At 47.2% G+C, this 20,734-nt stretch overlaps 1 protein-coding gene across 17 annotated transcripts in view; it reads left to right on the forward strand.

Annotated features, from left to right (window-relative positions):
• MSI2 (musashi RNA binding protein 2) overlaps window positions 1-20,734 on the forward strand; it is a 227,212-nt gene that overhangs the window by 55,935 nt on the left and 150,543 nt on the right. For 16 of the 17 annotated variants that reach the window (XR_011089017.1, XM_068656175.1, XM_068656180.1 and 13 more), the window contains one exon: window positions 19,284-19,376. The exons of the other annotated variant lie outside the window; for it this stretch is intronic. Coding sequence is in view for 15 of the 16 variants with exons in the window: in XM_068656175.1 (XP_068512276.1) it covers window positions 19,284-19,376 (93 nt within the window). In the remaining variant the exon portion in view is untranslated. The remainder of the gene's footprint in view (window positions 1-19,283; window positions 19,377-20,734) is intronic. 17 annotated transcript variants of the gene reach the window in all.

Here is a 20,734-nt window from a genome sequence, read left to right on the forward strand (position 1 = left end):
CAAGGGAATCTACCCGCTCGTGCTGGTGCCGTGGCTCAGCCCTGTGTTGTTTGTACCCCTTTATCTTCCAGTGCTTTGGTCTCATGCTGACTTTCGGCACAGCACACTGTTAAAAATGACAAACAAGTTCAGGTTGTGGTTATGGAGGTGAGCCTTTCCCTGGGACCCTGCTGAGATTGCTTTTAAAAACATAAAACACTGCCTTGGATACCTGGAAGGTGGAGTAGGAGGGTTTGTGTCGTTACATAGGTAGGGGACACCCAGGGTGTTCTCAGCTCTGCTCCTGGTGCTTCTCTCCCGGTGATTCCCTTCCTGCCCCGCAGCACCAGCAGGGACCCCTCTGCTGTCCTCTGCTCCTCCGGCCCCACGGGCTCCCTGCGGCCGAGGCTGCGTGGTCTTAATCAGGGAGCGGCTGGAGGGTTGCTACTGAGGCTTAATTATGCGATTGTAATTTTCTATAAAATGCATCATAAAACCTAGTCATGGCTTGGCTTAAGAGTTATTCCAGCCTCTCTGGTTGTAGAACCACATACTTCATGAAATTGCCTAAAGTGTGCTTTTCTTGGAGCGTTGCTGGTCAGCCCCACAGGTTGCTAATAAATATTTCATGACCTTATATGAAAGATTATTAAAATAATTTAAATATCTAAATGACTGGCTCTCCTCGGCCTAAGCGAAGCCCAGAAGCAGACTTTGGCTCATTTTTGTGACCTCTCTTGGTGTGCCTCTGTGCTGCCCTAAATTACAGACCCTACGTAAACGCTGCGTTATTCTCACCAGCTTTGAGTTTCTGCTGTCATTCCATCTTTTGATAACACTTGTAGGTGAATACATCTTTGTACTTCCACAGCGTTTACATTGAAGGATGTAAAAACGTCTAGCATGCGTTAATTTAGCATCAGCTCCTTCATCTGAGTTGAGGAGATGCTTTTCCCATTTTAACAGTCAAAGGTGGGAGGAGAACCCAAGTTCCCACCTACCTCGATTCTTGCATTGCAGCTGATAAATAAGAAATGAGAAGGGCGAGAGGGAGACTGACGCAGCATCTTCACAGCTTGAGAACAGGGGCAAGCGTGCCACTCATTTCCTACAGTTTTTTCTCCACCAGAGTGAACCCCCAGCAGCTGAGCACACGTACATCAGGTGCTCATTGCAGTGCCCAGCTCGAGAAATGAGCATGGTGCGATGAGCAGAGCCCGCGGGGGCTGCCCGGGGGGTGCACGCTGCAGCGAGCCGGGTGCTCGGTGCCATTCGTAGGCCTGTAGGACTTGGTAGGGCTCCTCCTCCTGCTAATTGGACGTTATTGAAGTTCTGTTTGCCAAACCGCGCTATGAGTTAAGGGGAGAATGACAACTTGATTTTTATTTGTGTGCGCAATATTTATGTATGGAAATTGCTGGTATGTTTGCCTTTATCTCCAGATACAAATATAATGAGGAGGCACAGGAAGCTCATTTTGTTTAAGCAAATCGCAGCGCATGAAGCCATCATGTCCTGACACTTGTTTCGTAGAGGAAAACAAAGAGGAAGAATCTGGCTTTTGCTGGGAGGCATACAAATCTCTGCTTCTTTACATACTGGTTATTATGGCGTTAGCATGCTGAATCATTGTTTTTTTCATTAGTTTTTCTTTTGGTGAAGACTGAGAAAAAGACAAAGACTAAAAATAAAAAACATAATTTTTGATATAACTGTGGAAACATGGTTAGTTCTAACACAGCAGGTGGCTAAGGGACTCAATCGGCAGAAACCAGCAGTGCTTTCAGTGCAATCAAAGTTAAGTGCAGAAATTTAATTAAATGGTAGCAAGGCTGGCAGAAACTTTGTAAAGCAGCAGTGCATTGTCAAATTCAACAATTATTTCAAGGAACACAATCCACAGATGGCGTCTAATTGATAAATTAAGGTTCTGCTGCCTGATTCCGCTTACATTTAAAGGTTCTTTTTTCTTAAACAAAACCTTAAAATTTCAAGGCTGCATCACTGTGTTTGAAAATACTCACAACAAACTGGCCTGCATATGTTGCATGGGCCCGATTACTGAGAAATCCGTGCTTTCTGTGTTCAGTGGAGAAGGCGTCCGTTTTGTATTTCCCTGGTCAGTCGCATTCTGGTGAAGCTGTGGGTAAGTCACCGCAGGGGAACCCGACATGTGCAGCCTTCAGCTCCCATGACCTTTCCCAGTGTGCGGGGCAGGTAGACAAATCCTCTCCCAGCTCCTGAAAGCCTTTCAGCTTCCTGCCCGTCCCTTACAGCTTTCAGTCTGCTTTCGGACATCATCAGCAAATGCAAATCCTTCAGCGCCTGGCAGGCTGCTCAGTCCCGGCACCGAGCCTGGAAGGATGGTGCCTAACGCACACCTCCTTGCTGTGGTCACCGCACACGTTGTGCTGCATCTTTTGGGGGTTCTGGGCTGGTTTTAGGTTTGCCCGCTTCCTTAGGTGCTGCATTGTTGGTGCAAAGGAGCCCAGAGCACCCGCAGGGCATCCTGCAGCAGCCCTGAGAGGAGCTTGGTGTGGCTGTTTGGGTGCCTGTAGTGTGCAGGTAAAGAAAAACCAACCCACCCACCCTGCTTTTCCCTTTTTAAAACTGAAGATGTATCAGGAATACTTTGTGGCTTCAGTTTACATGTGTAAATACAGTTCATTTTCCAAGGTTTAGCTGAGCCCTTAAAAAGGGGGTAGAAAAGATTGACTCCAGCTCTTCAAATACACTTCTCAGAGTCCTTTCATCCTGGAGAGGGTCTCTTCCCTCAGCTAGTGGCACTTCCATCTCAAAGAAAGTGGTTTGAACCAGGACTGGAGTTGAGAGAGAGGGGGCATCTCACTATGTAGTAGGTATGTGATACATACACCTCCATATCTAATACTTGTATATCACCTGCTATAAAAAAAAAAAAACAAACTTCTGGCATTCCAATTTCACACTTCCTTCTTTATTTAGGAAATTTTAGAAGATGTATGCAGGAGGGAGATGGCTATTTCATTGTACGTATTTTTAAGCACAGGATGCAGATTCCCTAATTGCTTTTCTGAGTATGTTCTGTCTTTTTTGGCATTGCCCTTGTGGTAGTAAATTCTACATTAGCCGGATACTCGATGGAGCTGAATCTGTTCTGTTCTGAGCGATGGAGCTGAATCAGTGCTTGTTATTTTTGGTTACTACTAGCAATATACTTGAATTCAGTAACTCGACTGCTCCCTTCCCCCTTTCCCTTCTCCTGTGCCTAAATATATCCACCCAGTCAATCAGCACTGGCAGGCATCAGTGCTATGGCTGTCAGATCGAGTTAGCTCTGGGTAGCCTAAACTCCTGGCTTGTTTTTTTGGGGGCTTGAAAATGTATTCGAATAGTGGCATCATGATTTGACTTGCAAATAAGTACAGTCTGGTAATGGGGCTCTTACATCGAAAGAATGATGCAGCACTTCAGACAAATGTTCGTCTCCTTCCCATGAAGCTGATTAGAAATAATACAATGCATGGTGATGTTTATGGCTACATGCTTAGTGAACAGAAACATTTCTGAATTTTCATTAATTGTGGATTTTGTAGTTTTTAATGGAACAAAGGAAAAGATGCTGGAAATTAAAGAAATGCTAATGTCTTGCTGGGAAACTTAGAAAGCATTTGTTTGAGAGGCAAATCTGCTCTGGTCTGCATATTCTCATTTTTTCCTCATATCTAGGCTTTTTGGTTGGTTGTTTGTTTAAGAGCATCACTTAAGTGAACACATTATCTTTGTTGCTGCTCATTCCCAAACCAAAGCAACTGGCCTTTGCTTGTGACAGCATAACTATTTCCACAGCAACCAGGCAGGATGTCACAAATTCAGAAGTGTGATTTTACATGCAGAACGGCAGCAGGAGCAGATGGATATTGGAAACAAAATCCCCACCCCCCTCCCTTTGCCTTCTTCCACTTCTTCCGAAAGAAATAAACGCACTTCTGACAGCAAATCTTCCCGAACACCGCCGTGAATCGTCGCTGTTTGCAGTAGAGGTGCAGCTAATGCTGGGTGCAGCGTGGTTTCTGTGTGTGTAGCAGCACTGCGGTGACAGGGGCAGGGTGCTGCAACACGGCACCAAGAGCCATGCCCTCTCCTTCTCTAAGTTCAGGAGTGATGCAGGGAGAATGAGCCTGCTTGGGAATTTGGGCTCGTGCTTAGCCTGGGAGTTGTTTCGTTAACGTTGGTAGTGACCCGATTCTGTTAATTCTGAACGTAACGAAATGAAAAAGAAAAAGCAACCAGAACCTCACCACCTTCTCATATTTAGACACATTTGGTACCCATCTTGCATAGATGTTTGTCGTAACACCCGCCCACTGTGTGGGCAGAAGCCTCAAGAACATATGCTCAGTCTATTTTCTCAAAAAAGATAATATTGGAAACAGGCACAGGAGGGGGTTTTGCACTTAATAACATTTGAGGACAGGGCCTGCGGTTTGAAAAAGACAGGATTGGTGCAGAGTCCCAGGTGAGGATGCTCTGGGCAGCTTGTGGAAGCGTGCCAGCCCCTCGCCGTGTCAAAAATGTGCTGCGGGCTGGCCGCTGGGGAGGAGAAGACGGGTAAACCTTGGGGGTCCCCTGCCAGAGCTGACTCTGCTTCCACAAAGCCTTGAGCAGGCTCTTGTCTGCCTTTCACTTAGTGGGAAATGGTTTGTTCTTGGGTGTGTGAGCACCAGTTAGGTGCTGGTGCTGCAAAGACACGAGCGCAGCGCAGGGTCCTGGAGCTGCAGGTGCTGGCCTGAGCCTGGTGCTGGCTCCTCGGAGGCTCCTGGTGGCGGTGGGCTCTGGTCTGGGGTGGGGGCAGGACCCCACAACGATGCTCGAGTTTAAGGTTTCGGGGGAGGTAGGTGTCAAACTTGCACCGACTGGAATTTCAAGAGCTGGGTGGCTATTTCTGTCTTGCAGCAGTAGAGTTTCAGACCAAGAGCCCCTTGTATTTTTATGTTGTTACTTGACTTTGAAAACACCAGCTGTGATCCTCCATACTATTATTGGTATGGATCACATGAAATTTTAATTAGCTTGGGTTGAAGGGAAGGGAAGTTCTGATAATTGATTTAATATACAAATGCCCCTCTGCCTTCCTTGGTTTATGTGCTGGAAAGATTGTATTAGAAATTTTCTATTATAAGGGAGACGAAAATGTGTTTTTAGGCTTTTCTTGAAATAAAAAATTAAGTGCCTCTAAACTATTCAAATGAAAAGCACAATTTGATATTTCACTAATTCAGATAAAAGTAGAAATTACTATTATTGTTGTTGTTATTAGCCTAATGGAACCGGTCGGTGATGGTGGAGCTCATGCAGTCTGAGGCGACTCAACAAACCCAAGAGCTGCAGCTCAGCCGGTCGCAAAGCACGGTGCCCTTGCCGTGAGGGCACAGCACATTTATTGAATTGTGTGAAGTGTTTCCATGTCCTGCATGCGGTGCTCTGGGAGCCCCAGAAATCATGGAGCCAGCACCCCGCTAGTGAAACAGAGCCTGGCATTAGTGTCAGCATGGCACGGCTCTCCTGGCAGCGACTGGGATGGCTGGTGGAAAGCAGGGCAGGCGGTGCTGGTGCTGGCAGGGGTGTTTCAACATCTGGGGAATACCCAGGACGATCGGAGCGTGCTGGTGTCACTGCGTTCAGCAGCCTTGCCCTGGGTGCCCCCCAGGAGCAGTGTGTGGGCACCAGGGGGTCTCTGTGGTCTCTGATGAAGTGCTTCCACCAGGAGACGTGGGAGCTTTTAAGGATCCGACTATTTTCAGCACAACCAACCTGCTCCAGAAATGGCCGTTTTATAGCCGATAATAAAACATAATAATAATAGTAAAGGCTGATATAGCTTTAAACCTGGAACTATTTAGTGTGCGTTGTAAAGGGCTACTGTAACTAATGTCCTTTGCTGTTGGAGAGGAGCTGGCTCTGGCTCCTTGCAGGGTGCCTGGTGACCTGTCCTCCCTCCGAGGGTGCCGGGCAGCCCCAGGGGAGTCCCAGGACCGAGGCTGCAGTGCATTGAAGCTGCAGCTGCTTGCAGAATTTGATTATCCTCTTCCCTTCTTTCCCCCTCACAACACTGAGATCTTTCTTACTTTCCCTCAACATTTCTCGTAAGGAATGGCATTTTTTTTTTCTTGGAAAAAAGGTGACCCCAAAACCCCCAAAACTCACCAAGCCTAGGGGCTTTGTCAGCAAGAAATGTAACCTGCTCTAGCCCGTATCTGTCTATAAAGGGCCATTTTTAAGCTTCTTGTATTCCAGAGCACCCAGAAATCCCCGTTTGGGACGGGGAGGTGTGTTGCCTGCAGTGCTTTGAGGTACAGCCCTTGTCCTGGAGAGCTTTGTGGCTCGGAGACCCCTGGCAGATAACGTCAGAAGGATTTTGGGGGGCTGTGTTCGTCCACCAGGACCTGTCAGATAGAAGGGTCTCTCTGGGGAAATGGCCCCTTGCTCATCTGCAGCCGTATCACTGTCATTTCCCTGTCATTGCAGGTTCCCTTCTAGTTAATTGACTGGGAGATCATGCTAATTTTTCTTGATTGGGGCTGCCACCTTTGCTTTCTCCTGACCTAACATGCACATATTCTCCGCTCACCTGTCTTCTTAGTTCCCAAAAAGTCTGGAGGCAGATTCCTGGTGCTTCCAGAGAGAAAAGCTCTGGCACAGCGTTGGGTTGGGCAGGCAGTGGCTGTGCCTTTTGGGCTTGGTGCGTGCTGGGGGCCAGGTTTGGTTCCTCAGGGCAGGGGGAGCTGTCAGCAGCAGGACTCCCTCTGTTTGCCTGCCAGAGTTTTCGGTCTTTCCTTCTGCTCCTGTCCCACATGCACTTAATTTCTGTTTTCCTTCACTGCCTTCTTTTGTGCTTTTTGAAAAGAAAGAAACACCAAACCACCGACAATAGAAGATTAAGAAGCCTCCAAACTATTCAGGTAGCTGCATAAGAAAAACGGCAACCCTGATATTAATACCTGTTCTGTCTGGGGTGTGCCGTTGGTGCTGGAAATGATCTCTATTCTCCCCCAGTATTTTACAGATGAGCACTGAAAAGCGTCTTTATTCAGTTTGACTGTTGCTATTATGTGGCGAGGCATTCAATAAAAGTTGTGATTTATGAGATGTGTGTGGCCGTTGTTGTTTTTTGCTCTGTCATCTATCAGGGAGAGAAAAGCCAGGCCTGATAATTCCTGGCACATAGCTTTTTCAGTTAAGAATGTCAGCTGTCAGGCTGTCAGGAGAAGTTATTTCTCTGTTTTTATTTTTTATTTTTTATTTTTTATTTTTTTATTTTTTCTTAAATAGGCAGAGATCCTGCTCCTTACTGTGGTACGTTGATAAGGGAGTGCTTTCTGTATTGCTGAAAAAGTGTGTCCCAGGGTAAGGCCCTTGGTGTATGCCCACTTAAACTTACAATGCTTTGTGTTTTCAATGTGTGACAGCACTTGATTACTTAATATAAAAACGCATTCAGTTTCTTTTCTGCTGCTTTTATGTGCTTTTTTTTTCCCTTTCTCACTTAGTGAATGCTTTTTTTCTTCTCTGTGACTAGGTATTTTAAAAGTGCTCTTTTGCAAAATATGTGCACATTAGATAATCTGGTGTTGCATAAAAGCTCTTTCATATTTTGGGGGCTTCATGCATACATCAAGTAGGCCTAATTGAAGACAGGAGCTGTTTGTCACAAATGTGAATATAAAGATGGGGACGGAGGGGAAGAATTATGTTAAATGCCAGGGCGATGTTTTTTTTCCTTATTAGTTATTTGCAGAAACGTATCAAAAAGTCATTTTGATGCAGAGTACAATAGTATCGCAAACTTGTGCTTTGCATCCTAAGTGCCTGGTTAGAGCACAGTTAGAAGCTGAAATCATTCCTCGATTAGTCCCTGGAGTCCCATATAAGTCTTTAACTCTCAGTATGTGGTCTGCGATTTAACAATGGATGAAGGATGGCTGAACTTGAACTGAATGTATAACCTGGCATTTGCAGACCTTCAGCCCCTTCCCTGTCTCCTCTCCCCTTCTTCCCAGAGAGCATCCGTCAGAACTTGCCGCAGCTGCCAGTGTATTTGCCTTCAGGGCAGAACTTTGGAGCTAGAAGCACTGGCACACTGCAGCTTACAAAAACTGGGGAGCAAAAAATCTGGATGGCAAATCATCGTGGAAAGGAGGCAGGGAACGTGTCTGGGTGCTGCACGGTTCTGGGGTGCTGGTAGGGCTCTGAGCCCTCCTGGGGGTCCTGGCTTACCGCAAGCTTCACGCGGCTGTCGCTGAAGCGTGTGATGGTCTTCTCATTATTTTAATGTTGTTAACCTTCATCTAAAAGGAAAACATCTTCTGAGCATTAATTCAGTGTGGACGGCTCATTTACGTGTTTTATATCGCTTTAAAGAAACGAGACTGGAGGAGTGGGATGTAAACCTACAGAAGAGGTGGTTGTCAGCCGGTGAGGGCTGTTCTGTCCTACAGAGCCGTGTGTGGCTCTTAAAGGTGTTCACGTGGCTCAGAGTTTTCCTTACGAATACCAGAGCGGCCTTTAGCCCTGGGTCTGACTGTGCGAGTCGTGGCTCGGAGCTGCCAGCCTTCAGTTAAAGTTCCCAGCGTGGTTACAGACCTTGATTCCCCGGGAGGAGGGAAACCTCCCGGCACCCTGCAGGTCCATCACGGCCTTCCCAGGGAGAGCAGTGTTGGAGGAGAGCGGGCTGCAAACCTCGGCCCTGGGATGTCCCCACGCGAGGGCTGGCCTGTTCCCATGGGCAAAGTCCCGAGCCCATCGGGGTCCTGCTTAGCGCCGGTCTCCCTGAAGCCCGGGTGCTGAGTCACTGCGTGTTGTGCCATCCAAATGCTGGCGTATAAACACATCCTTCTTCGCGGAGTCTCTTGCCAAGTACTTGGATTTACAATGTTAACAACTTTAAATAAATTCTTCCTGGAGATAACTGATTTATTAGGCTCCCACCCTTCTGAAGGCAAAGCTAGCCGCAATTAACAAACAAAGCAGCATGAGGCAGTTATCAGTCTGGGTAATAAATCTTCCAGTGCTGGGTACCACTTGCTAATGGGTTGGGAAAGGAAAAGTGCACGTCAGTCAGCTGCGCCCGGCCTGGGCAGGCAGCGTGTGCGCAGACAGCGTCTGTGAGCAGGGCAGCAGCTGGTAACGAGGCACTGATGGTCCCCACCTCTGTACCCAGGTGTGTGATGGAGGTAGGTGAGGGCTTGTGTTGGGCAAGAGGGTTGTGCTGTGCACCTCTCCCTGGCAGGGCTGAAGAAGCCAGGGCTCTGTTTCTCCTGGTGGCAGTGGTTGTTGGTTTCCTCGCCATAATGAGCAGAGGAGGCGCGTTAGCTCCTGGGCTCGACGTGCTGCAGACACATGAGCCCTCCTGGTTCTGCTGCTGCCCTGCAGTGGCCGGGTTCTCCTTGGCAGCAGCTGGAGCTGGATCTCCTTACCCTTGGAAAAGGGCTGCTCTCTGCACCCGGCTCTTTGTGGGGCTGGGGCGTGCTGCCTGCAGGGCCCATGCACGTGGAGGAGGCTGGGTGGTGCCACAGGGCAGGAGGAGCCACGGAGCAAACAGCAGCAAAGAGCCTGTGCCGGGATGCAAGGCGAGGTATGCTGGTAGCCCAGCCCTGCTCCGTGGCCGTTCTGCCTCATGCTCACCCTCTTCCCTACCCCTGTGCCTTAGGCTGGCTCCTCATCTGGACCAGCGTCTTGTCCTGCCTCCCGCTTGCTGGTGCAAGGCTGGGGAACCCTCCGAGTTGTGGGCAGTGCTTGCTGCTGTTCCCTGACTGCATCTTCGGATAAACAATTGGTCCAAGACCTGTTAGCGTGGTTTCCAGCGTTGGGGAGATATTTCTTGCTGGGTTTGTAAAAATGATCTAAATGGATCCGACATCCTGGCTATAAAACATCTGTAACGTTACACATTTAGTTATGTTACTAGAGACTTGAGTTCATTTTGATGGGTAGTATTTTATCTGCTACTTTTCCCCTTCTTGAAAGCAAGGCTTGCTGTAGAGGAGGATTTATGGAAATATCTTTCCAGCACACAAAAAAAATCATGCACATTAAGATGTTGGAGTAAAAGAGAAATAATGTCTTTTTTTGGAGACCTTGGCTGATTTATCTCCTGCTTGGTAGTTTGGTATGACCTTCCTGGCTAGGAATAATATTTTTTATTCTTCCTTTAATAACAATAATGTCAGTAACAATGTCTTGCACTTTTCCAGCATCTTCAAATCAGACTTTCAGTGGGTTAGACATTTAATGAGTGAAGCCTCGTAGGCTCCAGTGAGCTGTGGGGATATATTCTTGTTCTTCTTTTTGTGGAAATCAAGGCACATAGCGCTCGGTTGTGCAACGTACTCAACCTAATGAGGCTTCCACAAACGCTGCAAGTTAAAATGTATGCTTAAATGCTGAGCCCTGCAGACTCCAGCTGTGTTTCTCCCAAGACTCTTTGATACATCAGCCCTATGGAGACTGAAATGACTTGCCCTGTGGTCAATAAGTGAGTAAACATCACACAAGGGAGACAAGCTCTTGTAGCTGCGAGGTGCTGCCTTCCTTCGAAAAAAGTATGAATGTTTTCTCTTGTCTTGCTTCTACTCTTCATTCTCGATGCCGCTCCTTGGGGCCCTTTTATTCCTAGTCAAGGGTTATTTGATCTGCTTTAGAGCGACAACTCTGTTGCTTTTATAATGGCTGGTGGGTTCCCTCCCTGGCAAGGGAAACATCTTTCTTTTGTGAGAAGAAGGTGGGAGCAGAGCAATTCTTGCAATTCGCCAACCCATTTGTGTGTGGGGGAAAGAGGATAAAAGAAAATGCGGCATTTCATGGAATTGTGAAAGTATTTCAACAGCAGTAATAAGCAAATCTGGACGTTTTGCAAGATTTCAGTGGTCTCACATCAGAGGAAAAGATCACCCTAGTGAAAAAGCCAAGCAGTGTGTTGCATAGACATTAGCTTGACTCAGCAGATGAAGAAAAACTTGCTCATCAGTAACTGATTGCCATGTGCATCTGTATTATGTAGATGAAATTAATCAAAGCTAAGGGTTAAAGTTTTCCATTTGTTCTTTACAGAGAAATCATCTGGAGTATGTTGGGAGGGAGGCAAATTGCTTTGAACATTTCTTTTTGCTTCATGTGATTTTTTTCTTGTTTTAGCAGAACATTATCTAGAATCTTAACAGAGCTCTTATCACTGATTTGTCGGGGTTATCCTGAAAAATTAGTTGGTACTAACCTAGAAGTATTTAAATTATGTCTGCTTTCTGCGCTATAGAGGCAGTGAGTTTTTTTTTGGAGTGACCTCACTGTTTGAAGCTGGAAGAATTTCAAAACTTCCAGAACGTGCACTTCTCGTAGCCTGCAAATTGGTCTCTGCTACTGGCTTTTGTTAAACACCGTGTTAAGCCTCCAAATACATTTCTTCCTTCTCCTTTTTGCAAGTGCTTGCTTAAAGAAAGGTTCATTGACAGCCCTGTAAAAGCCATTCTGGCTGCTGAACCATGCGTATTGACAGCGTGAGCTGCTCGGCATGCTAAAAGGTACGGCTGGCTGAGGAGCGTAACCGCCTGTGCGTGCTCTCAGCCTGAGAGGTGAGTGAGGAGCGGTGAAGGGTGGGTGCTGCAGGACGAGAGCACGTCCCCAGAGATCAGCTGGCTCTGCCCCGTGCCAGTCTGTCCAGCAGCAGCGCCTTCTGATGGAAGAGCCTTGTGCAGGGTCCGTGTCCCGGCTCCCAGCTGACAGCCGTGGTGCTCGGGCAGCCCACCTGGGAGCTGGCAGTGGCTTCTCCTGGCCGTGGCTCCGTGAGCCGGCTGCTCGTGCCCCGGGGAAGGGCTCTGGGTCGGCACTGGGAACGTCCCCCGGTGCTGGCGGCGCTCCGGGCGGCCGCGGCAGCTGTATGCAAATACGGCAGCAATCGAAGGCACTCACTGGGGTTTGCCTACTGCTTTTGCTCCAGCACTGCTATAGATTTTCATGGGGTTGATATGACTCAAATGAGAAAAATAGTGGGAAGACTGCGGACTGAGGGTTTTGAGTCAATGGGAGCTGCGGGCCCTGGAAAAATGAGGCCACTGAAGTGCCCTGGTATGGATTTTGGTGTCCAGCTGCAGGCAGACAGCTTTGAAGCAGTTGGCCTTTGTGGCCAGCTGCCCTCTGCGGCTGGCCTCAGCCGCTGCTGGTGGTGGAAGCTGCCCTCTGAAGGCTCTCTGCAGGCCCACAACTGAGCGGCCGGTGGTGGGAAGGCAGAACAAAGTGCCCTTCACCACCACAGCCAGCTTCCCTGCCCTGTCTGGCTCTCTGCGGTCTCCTCTCTGGCCTGGGAAAGCAGGGATGCTGCTTAACTTTGTTACCTCCTACTTGCTTTGATCCGGATTAGAAATGAGGACCTGGGCATGTGTGGGGAAGCTGCTCAGCTTGGCCTCCCACAATGACCTACTTCAGCACAGCCCGGCTGGAAGGCTGCAGAGCCTTAACACCAACTGGGCTGTGAGCGTGCCCTTGTCAGTGCGTTGCTTTACAGTCCTGGGTCCTGTCGGAGGACACAAGCTTTCCTGTTGTTTTCTGGCTATGGCACATAATGTTTCCTTCCAGAAGACAGTAAGGTATAAATAGTGGAACTGATGAACCTTGTGCTGGTCGGTGAGGCTGTGCCCATCAAATCCTGCTGCCATGTCTTGGAGTGCGAGGTCCCTGGGCAGGACACCGTCTCGCTCTCTTTTTGCCTGTGTAAGGTGAAGTTTTGCACGTAAGTTTAGGAGCAGAGTTCTAATTGGTTCCTTTTGGGAGCTTTGTCCCTGTGTTACATGGGCACTGCAAAAATCCTGCCCCGTGTCCGTTGTCATCCTGAACAGTGATCTGCACTTGCGGCCGTGAGATGTGTTCCTTCAAAATTAATTATCTTTGTTCAATGTATTAATGCAGTTTTTAAGCACTGCTGAACACTAATCAGGCTGTCGCGTTCGGTGAGCTGTCCACACTGAGTGAATATTCAGTTTCCTTCCTCCCCACACTGCGTGTGAGGGGCTAGAGCAACCGAGGGGATTTAAATAGCTTTTCTCTCTGTTCCCCTCTCCCTGCCTCTAGACCTTGCTTCCCTAATGCATAAAGGAGTTAACTAGAGCAGAGTGGAAGGGAGCAGCCCTAAGGGATACGATACAACTGGTTGTAACGAGGCTGTGGGGCTGTGATCTATTCCTGTTCTCTGGAGGGTGTGAAGTCTGGCTCTGGTGAATTTTACTGTATCTTTTGATTTGAAGCTTGAAGCCAGATTTTGCTCAAAGAAATGCTGAGCTCTCACAGCTGGGGCTAATTTCCAGGAGATGGCAGCTCCCATGCCGGGAGCTCGCCGTGGTGGCGCGCGTCGGGGCAGTGCCGTGGCCGTGCCTGCGTTGCGCTTGGCGAGGGCTGCTCCCGAGGGCACGGCGGCAGCGCTGCGGCTGAACCCGCCGGCCTTCCTGGCGTACACGGGAGCCCTAAGCTCAGCCAGAGGCAGGAAAGCAACCAGCAAAGGCACTGCCAGGATTGAGGCCGGATTTGCTTGTGAAACCGGCTCCGGCTGTCGATTCAGCCTGTTAGAGAGGAATCACTTTGCTTGTTCTGCCTCCTGCTGATAGCAGAGACTTCGGGGGGAGGGAGCAACAAACCGCCAGCCAAAAAACAACCCTCAAAGTTAACAGCACAAGCAGAGACAGCCAAAAACTAGGAATACAGCAGGGACTCAGTCGAGTTTCATTTCTGAATGGTTTGGGAGAACACAACCCATCTGTATTTTCCACAGAAATCAAGTGAACTGATTTACCCCGCCGGGGATCTGTGCTGCTTGTTGGAATTAAAGAGCTCTTTCATTCCTGCCTACCTTGCTGTAGCTGCAGTCGGTTCTCACAGGATGACATTAGCTTACGCAGGGGTCAGGCACAAGGTATTTGCACTGGTTAAGTCTTGCTGAAATCCTATTTTGAATACTTAAGCATGTTGTACGTGGCACGTAAAGCCGTGCTGCCTTTGGACGGGATTGAGTTTCTCTTCCTCTTGGTGAGCTTGAGAGCCTAATATTTGCTAGCTTATGGTGCCACAGTGCTGTAGACAAAATCTGCCCATCGTTTCTGAACCATATAGTGGTTGGTATATTGGGGAAGGGGATGGATACTGGGGTGTTCTCTTACTTCGTGAATGGAGAAAAGTTGGCAGCTTTCAGTAAATGTTGCCTTTTTCATGATGGGCTTTGTGTTGTTTCAGTTTGTTTTTAATAGCTTTTTGGAAGTTGCTTTGAGGATCCTGGAGACAGGAAGAAAAAAAAAAGAGAAAAGAAAAAGAAAACCTGGAGAATTCTTGCTTATGGTTTGTGTTCTGCCAAAGAAGCCTAGCACTTTAGTTAACAAGATCACTTCCCCTATTACATGAGTTACTGTTGTTGTTAATAAGAATTAATGCTGTAGTTTGGATGTACAACACAATGGGGTATAAAAGGCAGTTTAATATATATACCAAAGATGAGTTTTCCTATTACAAACCTATTTAGAAGGCAGATACATTAGAAATGATGAAAAGTCAAACTGCAGATGAGGTGAGCAAGCTGGAATACGCATGCACCCACACAGACACTATAGCACAAGGAGAGGAAAGTGTTCTGAAAAACAGTTATATATGCATAATTAGTTTAATCTGAAATGAATGCTAATTTCAGCAATTCATGGTGTAGATTCGCAGTTAGTACTTCAGTCCAATTCCACCATGCTGAGATGTTTAGGAGGTAAAGAATGGTGGGGGAATGATACTTAAAACCATTATATTTGACCTAAAGCCAAATAAGTAAGTCCTGTGTTAACCACAAACTGTGCCGTGGCTCATCTGAAAATAGCGGTGGGTACTTGTTGCCTGAGATTTTGAAATTCCTTGAATTCTGCAAAATATTTCATCTGCTTAAATCATCCCCTGTATTCATTTAAATATTCATGATAATAAGACAGTTACAGTGGGGGGAGAAAAAACCACAAAAACAAGAAACCTAAAAGTGGAGTTGGTGTGCGAGGATATTAATGGACACTGAACTGGAGGCTCTAACTGCAAAGCTGTGTGTTCCTTCATTTGTCCTTTATTGGTTGGTTTTATTTCATAAGATGTGTTGACATGCTTGAGTGGGACAGGATTTTTGCTTCCAGAGGCTGTGCCATCAGCCTGTTGTTTAGAGATTTTTCCTTGTATGCCCCAAACTGATCTAATTGTAACCTTAACCTTGCAAAAAATGACATTAAAGCAGAAGAGCTGTCTTGCTGAAGCACCGTGGCTTTTCCTGCTTCTGCACCAGCTGAAGTGTTTGCTCAGTTGCAGAACACAAAGGCAAATGTATTTCTCAAAAGCCAAGCCAATAAAGGGATTGTAACCTTGAGTGACTCTTTGCAGTTGTAGTCACATGTGTTTTGATTAACTGCAACACCAACACAGTATACAAACAAAGCAATTCTGCAGGTACTTGCAATTAACAGACTTTATAACCAACGTTAGATCTAACTCTCCCCTGTTGACTCCTGCTACAGCAAGAGAGACACCTTCGGTGTACAGAGGCTCCAAAAAACATCCATTATCTACATTTTGCACAGTCCTGCAACAGCAAATGATAGATGTATTATACTGCAAATTAAAAACAAAGACAGGAAGCTGGCAGGATGGTGGTTTCTGACTGACCCAGACCTCTTCTTGTCATTCATAAAACACGGGTTTGTGATTGACTCTCACAAATCACTTCCTGCTATCCCCACGCCGCATCGCCACCGCGGGCAGCGAGCAGCCGGAGCTGCCGAGTGCCCTGCTTGTGGGAGCGCCCTGCCAGCAGCCTGTGGGCACTGGTGCTGAGTGTGCTTCAGAAGTGGTGCGGAGCCGCAGTCATTCGCCTTGCAGGGGCTTGGGGGTGGGCACACCTTCAGGTTTTGTTTTTTTGCTGCTATAATTAAAAAATATATATTTAAAATACTGGTAATGGGTGCAAACTGATGGCAAGGCGTGTTTTGCTTAGATACAGACATAAAAGTTTTTGTAAAATTGTAGGAGTTTGGGGATGTGCTAATTTATTTTCACAGCCAAATGAGAAATTTTGATTAAAAAAAAAACAACTAATTTTGAAAAGAAAGGCTCTTCAGGTAGCTCAGTTCCCTATGCTCCGGTCATTTGTCATCATTAATGTTTACTGAGCAGCATTAAGTGTACTTCAGTAAACACTTCTTAACCCTTTGCTCTTCCTCCCTGCAACAAGCACGGGCCTGGGGAGGTGGCAGCGGAGGGAATCCCACGAGGCACGAGAGCACCCCGATGGGACGCGGCAGGAGTCCATCGGCCTCGGTGCCGTGCCTCTGGCTGTAGTCAGCGGCAGTATGGGGTTGGACGTGACATGCTCTCCTTGTGTGCCCTTGCAGCTGGTAGCAGTGAAGGTTTTTGAGCTTCCTAGCAATGATTTCACCCGTAGCTCCCTCAGAACTCTTGGGTGAACAGGTCCTGACGGCTGGATTAGCTTTAAGCTCCCTTGCTGGTGATTCAGTGGCTGATGTCCAGAGCGAGTGTCCCTGGTGCAGTAAAACGCCTGCGTTAGTGAACACCTTTATTTTTTTTCCAATAATCTTCCATCTTTTGAATGCCCCATGGTGTTTGGCTGGTGTTGAAGGGCCGCAGCCATTAGCTGTCAGGCCGGCAGTGCGGCTCCTGGCTGTGCAGTGCCAAGCCTGAGGCGCGGGGCCCGGCCTTGCCTCGCGGCTGCCCTGTGTGGCTGTGGGGGCGGATGTGCAGGTTACAGCAGGACTTGGAGGCTCCGTTTCCAGTTGGCCCGAGTCCCGCTGCACTCATCCAGCAATCGCGGATCGGTGGGGCCGTACCGGCACAGACAAGCCAGCCCAGCAGCAGCTTTCTGGCCGTGTTCCCCCACCGCGGGTGCCCCGAGTCGCGGCTCCGGGCCGAGCACGCGGCCTCTGCGCCGGGGCGAGAGGGCGGCACCGGCGCGTCCTGTCAGAGCGCGTCAGGGCAGGAGGAATTGCTAAAGCTACAAATTACTTGTATTCTTTTGCTGAGGGGAACGCGTGTAACAAAGCAATTGAACTGTCTCTTCAGGAAAACGTAGATTGTAAAAGCAGACTTAATTTTGTCCTTCACTTTTGTACCAAGGAGCCGATTTCTGAAACCATTTCCCAGCTCGCAACACATCTCTAGGCATTAAAATGTGGTGAATTTGCTTGTCATTACCAATATTTTCCTGGACTGAAGCTATTGAAACAAAGTAGTCTGCCTTTTTTTTTTTTTTTTTTTAACCTTCAATCTTGCTTCTAACAGAAGTACCTCTCTCTTTCTTGGTCAAATATAAAAATGATGATAATTTCAAATATTGCTTTAGAATAATTGCTTTCCTTCTTCTTTTGTATGACAACAGAAGCTCAGCCTGATCTTAAATCAGATGCTGGCAGGCAGAGGGCTCTTGACAGCCCTGCAAAATCCTTTAGTTACAAGTCGGCTTTAGCCAATTCTTTATTTGTAAATGACAATTTTCTACAGAAAAATATATGCTTGGACTTCAATTTCGGAGTCCTAGATTGCAGCCAGGAAAAAATAATTGAATTTTTACACCTTTTTCTTCTTTTCTTCCTAACTTAAAAAAAAATATAAAGTGAAGCTCTGTAAAGCATGGTTAGGGGGCTGATTGAGGGAAGTATCTACCCTGGTTAATTTGAATGGCGGTGGAGACGGGAGTGATGTTTAATTTGTTCTGCGCTGAGAGAATTTGGGGCAACTCCAAGCTTTTTGTTCAGTGCCTCAGCTCCGTGAAGGCTTCGCCGGTAGCCGTGCACCCCAGCTTGTCACTATGGCTCCGGTCACATCACAGAGCCTGGCTGGGCCAGCGCCAGTTTGGGCAGCAGCGCTGCTCCTGCCAGCCCGCGCTGATGGGGCTGCAGAGCCCGGCAGTGACCTGCAGGCAGCCCCATGCATCTCCGTCACTGTCATAAAGTGCATCTCATCTGTACTAAAAATAAAAAGGTAAGAGAGGGAAGCAGACCTAACCTCTGCATTGAGCAGCTGCAGCAGTGGCGTCCCCGGCTGGCTGCCCGGTGTCCTTCCCTTTTCGTGGGTTCAGAATTTGCTGGCTGTTGTTCAGCCAAGCCGGTCCTGCTGCTGGTGTTACGGGGTGTTTTTTCCCTTCAGTTCTTTACAAGTTGGCTCCTTCAGCCAATTTCTGTCATACAGGAAACAAAATCAAGCATTTTAATGTATGAATTTCTTATTGACGTGTTTGTTGGTTTCTTGAGTTAACACGCAGCGTTAACTTCAAAACATCTGTCCAAGGTGCAGTAGGCTGCTAGGTGGCTGTTGCCTCCAGCTGGAAGGCTTTCCCCTGGGTCCAGGCATACAGGGATGGTGCCTGGCCCTTTGGAGCGTGTTGACAGCATTGTCCAGGATCTGCATTCAATGTAAGGTGGCCCACAGGGCACAGAGGCTGTTTGGGATTAGCCCAGCAGTGGCCCCAGCTTCCCTGCTGCTGTTCTGTAGGTTCGGGTCCCTGGGCTGGGTCCTGTCTGTCTTAAAGGGTTATGGATAACGAGCCATCCAAAAGGACGTGCTCTGTAGGGAGTCCAGCATCATCCCTTCATGTTGTGTTTGGGTGGGGAGGGTCAGCGAGAAGAGCTGGGTGCTCAGCTGGGGTCTGGGGTAACACCCGGGGCAGGGCGATCTGCGGGGCCTGATCCAGCCCCTGCGTGGTGGTGACACCGCACGTTTCTGGAGCGCGGTCTGTGGCAGCTAGAGCACTGTGTCAGGGGCTCGTGCTGTCTCACCTCATGTGATTAGTTTTAAAGTGACTGTACCAAATTCCTTTTAAACTGGCTTATGGAAACTTAATAACACAGAGCTTCAATTTGGTGTAATTGCCTTTTGCCAGCCAAGGAGCAGGCACTTTGTCTTTAGGAAAGAAGGGGGGAAAATGGCACGCATTTTTGTGACGGTAGCTATCAGGATATGACACTTGGAATCCTTTTTCACTTATATTTGCATTGAGAAGCACAATAAAAATCATTTATTAAAAAAAAATATCCGGGGGCTAGAGTTGTTATTGAGTGCCTTTACTCAGCCATTTCTCAAATAAAAACAAAACAAGACAAAGAAAAAAGAAATATCTAATCAAATAGAATCTGAATTGCTTTTGTAGAGAAATATTCTCATTAACTGGGCTAGGGATGGCATCTGACGAATATTTCTTTTTTTCCACATTTTGTTTGAAATAATCTGGTTAAACCATATGCTTGTCTTGTAATTTCTTGCAGATGGTCACAAGAACAAAGAAAATATTTGTAGGTGGATTATCGGCTAATACAGTAGTGGAAGACGTAAAGCAATACTTTGAACAGTTTGGCAAGGTAAGTTCCTGCCCAAATGAGCACTGCATATTTTGAATTCTTTTTTTTTTTCCTTTCTTTTTCAAGTGTGTTTTGAAAAAAAAAAAAAGCACAGTGAGGCCTGTGCTCAAAGGAGGGCCAAATTTTCTGCCTTTCAATATAATTTCTCAAAGCCTATTTAAATTGGTTCTGGAATTCCTTTTGTTTGTTACATATGAATGTGTACAGCATTGCCAACACTGTTTACCTTTATTAAAAAAAAAAATCATTGGGAGTTGAATTTGCATATGTTCAGGAAGAATTTGACCCTTAGCTGAATGATTACACAGTTGTCTACTCCATAAAATCAGCCTTCTGTTTACCCCGATTCCAGTAGCTAAAAGAGCATATAGAGGTATGTGAGAGAGCTCATTAAGTTGTGGAAATGCCTGAAGGAACCATGTGAATAGCAAGAGTAATATGGAAGTCAGTAGAATATCCTTTTCAATTCTTATTAAAAAACGCTTAAGCAACATCCTTCTGGAAGTATATGTAGAATTATGAAATCGTTAAAAACAAAAAAACAAACCAAAACAAACAAACAAACAGAAGTTCTTGTTGGAAGGATTTAGTACTGTTTGAAGGAAACCTGAACCTTGCCAGAATATTCTTTTCAGCAGTGGAACAGCTCAAACTCCACAGTCCAGGCTCCAGCTGGAGTTTGGTGCCACCCACTTCCATGGGGTGCCATGTCCTCAAAGGACTGGGCTCTGTCACATCAAAGTCCCTCTGGGCACTTTGCATCCCCAAGGCTTCTGGATGCCTGTTCACCTTCCAACAAGGTGAAGAGTTTGCACGTGGAGACTCCTGTAAGCCCCCTCCCTGCAGAGGCAGTAGACCCAGAACCACGTCTGTGGTGGCGTAATGAGCTGTAGGTTGGTGTACTGGGGTGAGCTGATCCTCTGGAGTCAGGGCAGGACAGAGCACTTCTGTTCCTGGAGGCACAGAGCCCGAGGCCCCAGTGGGCACTGAACCTTTGGTGTTGCACGCAGCTCTGTTCCTGTCTTTTGGAGTGCATCAGCTGATGATTTAAATGCATGATTGCATGAGGACACAGCAGGCTATCCCAAAGCAAAGCAGCTCCCATTCCTTGTAGTTAGTTTATATTTCTTTTATCTGGCTCTGAAATGCCTTGGCCATGCAGTATTTTGTTGAGGGCTGAGGAGGGGAGTTTATAAACTGTTCCTGTGCTGGATTGATGGTTGTTTTGCAAGCCATTCATTTTATTTTCAATAATAATCTTCGATTCCGGCAGGATGTTTACAGCCTGCTGAGCCTTTTATTAAAGGATTACATGAGCTTTTGGATGTTTCTTGTGTAGTTACTTCTAATTGCAGAAC

The sequence above is a fragment of the Anas acuta genome, chromosome 19 (assembly GCF_963932015.1).
Source record: "Anas acuta chromosome 19, bAnaAcu1.1, whole genome shotgun sequence".
NCBI classification, from domain to species: domain Eukaryota; kingdom Metazoa; phylum Chordata; class Aves; order Anseriformes; family Anatidae; genus Anas; species Anas acuta.